At 35.0% G+C, this 5,843-nt stretch overlaps 1 protein-coding gene across 1 annotated transcript; it reads left to right on the forward strand.

The window, feature by feature from the left end:
• Positions 1-2,584: 2,584 nt before the first annotated feature.
• Positions 2,585-3,667, forward strand: LOC110888600 (uncharacterized mitochondrial protein AtMg00810-like). Its single transcript, XM_022136122.1, has one exon. The coding sequence runs from the start codon at positions 2,585-2,587 to the stop codon at positions 3,665-3,667; it is 1,083 nt and encodes a 360-aa protein (XP_021991814.1).
• The last annotated feature ends 2,176 nt before the right edge of the window (positions 3,668-5,843 follow it).

Below are 5,843 nucleotides of genomic sequence, written 5' to 3' on the forward strand. Positions count from 1 at the left end.
TGTTGGTTTTGTTGCCAAAACAACTCAATACAATGACAATAAAAAACGCTTTAACAAAGGGCCTAATCCCAACCTAAAGTGTACTCACTGCAATAAGCTTGGTCATGTGATTGAAAAATGTTTTGAGCTCCATGGTTATCCCTCAAACTACAGGAATAAACCTGGTCAAAACAGTCCACAATGGCCAAAAAAAGTGTGTCTGCTAATAATTCTGTTGTCAATTCTATAAATGACCAATCTGCTAGTACTTCCTTGAATGCTTTATCTGCTGATCAATTCTCCAAGCTGTTAGGTCTGCTAAATGAAAATAAGATGGAAGACTCTCACAAATCTAATATGAGTGGTAAGTGTTATAGTTCCTGCTCTTCACTAGGATTCTATAAAAATACTTACTGTTTCAATACCAGTTTTTTCCATCGAAACAGACTTAAATGGATCATTGATTCAGGAGCTAACCACCATATGGTTATGAACAATGATAATATGTTTAATCTAGTAGATGTTTCTGATTATGATATTACTATAAAACATCCTAATGGAACTGATGCTAAGGTTAAACAAATAGGATGCTTTAGACTTTCTGAAGACGTGATCTTGAAAGATGTATTTGTTGTTCCTGTATACTGTGTTAATCTCATATCTGTTCACAAACTATCAAAAGATAATAAACTTAAAGTTGTGTTTGATGAACATAATTGTTATATCCAGGATGTGTCCTTAAAGAAAAACCTGGTGATTGGTAGACAAACTGATGGCCTTTACTTTTGTGGTAACTCGAGTAATCCTATCATTGCTTGTTTCAATAAAACTGAAACAATAAAGCTCTGGCATTCCAGACTTGGTCATCCCTCAGACCAAGTCCTACATGTTCTAAAACTTAAAACCGATTCAAGTCAAGTTGAGCCTTGTGACATATGTCACAAAGCTAAACAACATAGAATTCCTTTTCCTTTAAGTGATAATAAATCTAAACATGTCGGTGATTTAGTGCATCTTGATGTTTGGGGTGCATATAAACGGCCCAGCCTTGATGGCTACAAGTTTTTTCTCACCATAGTTGATGACTACTCAAGGGCTGTATGGGTCTATCTTATGAAATCTAAAACTGAGGTGTTTGACAACATAAAAGACTTTTATGAACTGGTCAAAACTCAATTTGAAACAAAGATCAAAAGTTTTAGAAGTGATAATGGGTATGAGTTTATAAACTCTCAAATGGATAATTTTGTTAAAACTCATGGAATACTTCATCAAACTTCTTGTACCTACACACCCCAACAAAATGGGATTGCAGAAAGAAAACACCGACACCTTCTGAATATTACTAGAGCTTTATTATTTCAATCTGGTGTTCCTTTAAGATTCTGGTCTGAATGTGTGCTTAATGCTGCTTATCTGATTAACAGGGCCCCCTCTTCTGTGTTAGATGGTAGAACACCCTATGAGTTGCTGTATGGTTTTGAACCTTCTCTTAATCACTTGAAACTTTTTGGATGTCTGTGTTACTTTACTATCTTAAACAACTCTGATAAACTTGAAGAAAGAGCTGAACGATGCGTTTTTATGGGATACTCTAATTTAAAAAAGGGATACAAACTTTGGAGTTTGGATCAAAGGACATTCTCCTTCTCAAGAGATGTCGTTTTTTATGAAACAGTTTTTCCATTTAAAACCAAGTTGTTTTCTGAAACTGATCTAGACAAAACCAATTCTTTAAATCACTCAAACTTTTTTGATATCTATGAACCTTCCAGTGATATAAATCCCGATGATGAAGAGAAGGAGCCTACTGATTCTGTACATGAGACACAATTGATGCTCAGCAGTCACCTCCTTTAGATGACATGGCTAATGATTAGCATCATAGTGAGCCTCAAAGTGAGTCTGTGAGGGTTGAGTCTAGTGGTACAAATGACGAATCTGTCCTTCCTGAGGGTAACCAACCCTTTCTTAGAAAATCTACTAGACATGTATCTGCCCCTAAAAGATTTAACGACTTTATTGTTGGAAATGCTAAATACAGTTATGATAAAGTTGTTAGCTATGCTAATTTGTCTAGCGACAATATGTGCTTTGCTGCAAATTTAAATAAAATGACTGAACCTGTTAGTTATAGAGAAGCATGTAAGGATAAAAGATGGATAGATGCCATGAATGATGAACTCTCTGCTTTATACAGTAATGATACCTGGGATTTAGTCGACCCTCCAAAGGGAAAGAAACCCATTGGATGCAAATGGGTTTACAAAATTAAATACAAATCAAGTGGTGAAGTTGATAGGTTTAAAGCCAGGCTTGTTGCCAAAGGCTTTAGTCAAGTTGAGGGCATAGACTTTGAAGAGACCTTCTCTCCTGTTGTCAAAATGGTCACAGTTAGATGTATTATTAGCCTATCTGTGCAAAATAACTGGCCCATTTATCAACTTGATGTGAATAATGCCTTCCTTTATAGTAGTTTAAAGGAGGAGGTGTACATGACTCCTCCTGATGGCCTGAACATTGATAAAAACAACAAAGTGTGTAGACTAACAACAAAGTGTGTAGACTAAAGAGGTCCCATTATGGCCTGAAACAGGCCCCTCGAATGTGGAATGAAAAACTTGTTCAAGTTCTTGTCAAACTCGGTTTTAATCAGTCCAAATGTGATCATTCTATGTTCATAAAATCCAACAACTCTGTGTTTATTGTCTTATTAGTCTATGTGGATGACATTGTGCTAACAGGTAACAACCCTGATGAAATCAATAATATCAGAAACCTTCTAAAAAAGGAATTTCAAATAAAAGACCTAGGACTATTAAAATACTTTCTTGGCATTGAAGTTATCAAAAACAATGATGATATTTATCTTACCCAAAGAAAGTATTGTATGGATCTCTTAAATGAATATGGAATGAGTGGATGCAAACCTGTTAGCTGTCCTATTGAACAAAACTACATTTTAACCAAGTTAAGCAAAAAGGAAGATTTAAAAGATGCTAATGTCACAGAGTATCAAAAGCTGGTTGGGAAACTTATTTACTTATCCCACACTCGTCCGGATATTGCTTATGCTGTTCGTTATCTTTCTCAATATATGCATAAACCAACCGAGGCACACTCTCAAATAGCCTTTCGGTTGCTGAGATATTTAAAAGGTGCACCCGGTCTTGGCATCATGTTTAAACAAAGTGATACTTTTCAGTTAACAGCCTATGCTGATTCCGATTGGTCCAAATGTGTTGACAGCAGGAGGTCTGTTACAGGGTTTTGTATCTTCCTTGGAAACTCCTTGGTTTCTTGGAAAAACAAGAAACAAAGTGTAGTTTCTCGATCCTCTGCTAAAGCCGAGTACAGATCCATGTGTAGTGCTACCTGTGAAATTCTGTGGTTCACAAACATCCTAAGGGAGTTGGGGATTAATGTCAATCTTCCAGTTACCCTTAGATGTGACAATACTACCGCCATCTCTATAGCCGCAAACCCAGTATTTCATGATAAAACAAAACACTTTGAGGTTGCCCTCTTCTTCCTAAGGGAAAAGATTGCTGCAGGTATCATCAAAACAGCAGGCATTCAATCTGAATTTCAACTTGCTGATCTCTTCACAAAAGCCCTCATGCCAAGGAACCACGACGAAATGTGTAAGTCTTTGGGTTTGGAAAATCTGTTTAAACATTTAAACTGAGGGAAGTGTTAAAATATCCTATAAAATATTCTATTTTATTACATAATTTTCAGTTTAAATGTTTGCCTTTTTTAGTTTTCTAACCGTTGCCCTTTATTTTCTTTTATGTGTGAGGTTGTTCCGGGTTTTGGCTTTGGGCTCCTTATCTCTAAATGGGCTGATCCTTGCTTGCTTTGGGCTTGAGGGCTTCGTGTGATCCGGCTATATATTGAGTCTCCTTGGGATCCTGGAAATACACCGTCTCACACTACTCCTTCTCGATCATTTCTTCATCTGCTCTCATTTGTTCCTCACACGTACATTCGTGAGGGTTTTGATCTTTTCCGTGTTAATTTTTTGTTACACTTGTACACCAGTCAATCTGTGATGACTTGGTGATTTCTTTGTACTGTTTTTAGTGAAGAAGTTCTAATAAATTGGTATTTTCATTGTTGATTCATCCCTAAAGCTCTGACACAAATAAAACAAGGGCTAAATTTTTTGCGCACAAATACATGTAATGGAGCTATAAATACATGAAATAGATGTATAAATACATGAAATGGAGATATAAATAAATGAAAGAGTAAAATTCAGTTTTGGTCCTTGTGGTTTGTAGCTAATTGTAGTATTTTACAAATTTAAAAATTATAGCAAAAAACACACCATGGTTTATTTTTGTTGCGATTTTAGTCCACTTTAGTAACTACCATCCATATCTCTATTAAATGTTTGTCACATGCACCACATGTGATGGGTAAAATTGTGATTTCAATCTCCAGTATTTGCTAAATATTAACTTAAAAGATCGTTCAAAGCAAGTCTTCTTCAAAGCAAACCCTATAAAAGTTGCAGTTCAAAGGCCACCACTTTGTCGACTTGAGAACCTGACCACCAACTTTGGAAGGACTTCACAAACAAAATACTTATCGGGGAGAGGTGTTGTGTACACTATGCAATGAAGGAGTGGAAAATTCGATCATCTCTTCACTTCATGTTACGTTGCAACAGTGATCTGGATGATATGGGTACGGAGAACTTGTTTGACCCTTTGACCCATATGTGTCAAACATGTGGGAAGTTTTAAAATTGTTTGTGTTAAAGCAAATGGTCAAACATGTGTTATGTTTGGTTTAAAAGTGCAGCTATAATGAATGCTTGTTAAAAGTGCAACTGCAGTTATGCACCCGAACATGATTCCTTATACAAAAAGTTCACACACATATATTTATTTGTAACACCTATCTGAATGGGTCAACAAAGAGGAACTTGGCTTATACACCTATTCAAACGGGTCGACAAAGAGGAACTTGGCTTATACACCTATTCGAACGGGTCGACAAAATTTGACTTGGCTTATAACACCTATTCAAACTGGTTGACAAGAAGGTGGTTGTTACTAGGGATGCAAACGAGCCGGCCGAGCAAAGCCCGAGCTTGACCAGGCTTGAGCTCGAGCTCGTTTAACTTATGAAAGCTCGAGCTCGGCCCAATTCGAGCTTTGTTTCTAAAGCTCGAGCTCGGCTCGTAGGTAATTTTCCAAGGTTGGGCTCGGCTCATTTATTATTTCCTAATTAATTTATATTAATTATAATTATTATTTTTAGGGTCAGGATCATTTCAGAACCATAAATATTTACAGAACTCGCAGAACTCCTAATAAACAATCTTTTTATTTATATATTTTTATGTTTAGGATAATTTTATCATTTATTATGCGTATTTTTACGATAACATACATGTTAAGAGTAATTTTATCATTTTTTATATGTAATTTTATAATTACACATATGTAAACTAGTTTTTTTACATATATGTAATTAGTTATGACACATATATATAATTTTTGAAATTAAACATATGTAAACTACTTTTAACATGTATGTAATCAAAGAAATACATATAATAGATGATAAAAAGATCCTAAATACAAAAACGTATATATAAAATGATTGTTTATTAGGAGTTCTGAAAGTTGTGTAGTTATTTAGAGTTCTGAAATGAACTCAACCCATTATTTTTATATATAATTTTGTATTTTTCATAAATTTATAAATATTAATTATTAGTATATAAATATATATTTAATATATTAATCATAACAAACAACAACCATATCCAGTATAATCCCACCTATAGCGAAGCTATTGATAGGTCTAGGAATGGTAGGATGTAGGTAAGCCTTACCTCTATCCCA

Source organism: Helianthus annuus, chromosome 2 (assembly GCF_002127325.2).
Source record: "Helianthus annuus cultivar XRQ/B chromosome 2, HanXRQr2.0-SUNRISE, whole genome shotgun sequence".
NCBI classification, from domain to species: domain Eukaryota; kingdom Viridiplantae; phylum Streptophyta; class Magnoliopsida; order Asterales; family Asteraceae; genus Helianthus; species Helianthus annuus.

Excerpts from the sequence above, each read along its gene's own strand:
- LOC110888600 (XM_022136122.1), top strand. The coding sequence starts at position 2,585 with ATGTGGAATGAAAAACTTGTTCAAGTTCTTGTCAAACTCGGTTTTAAT.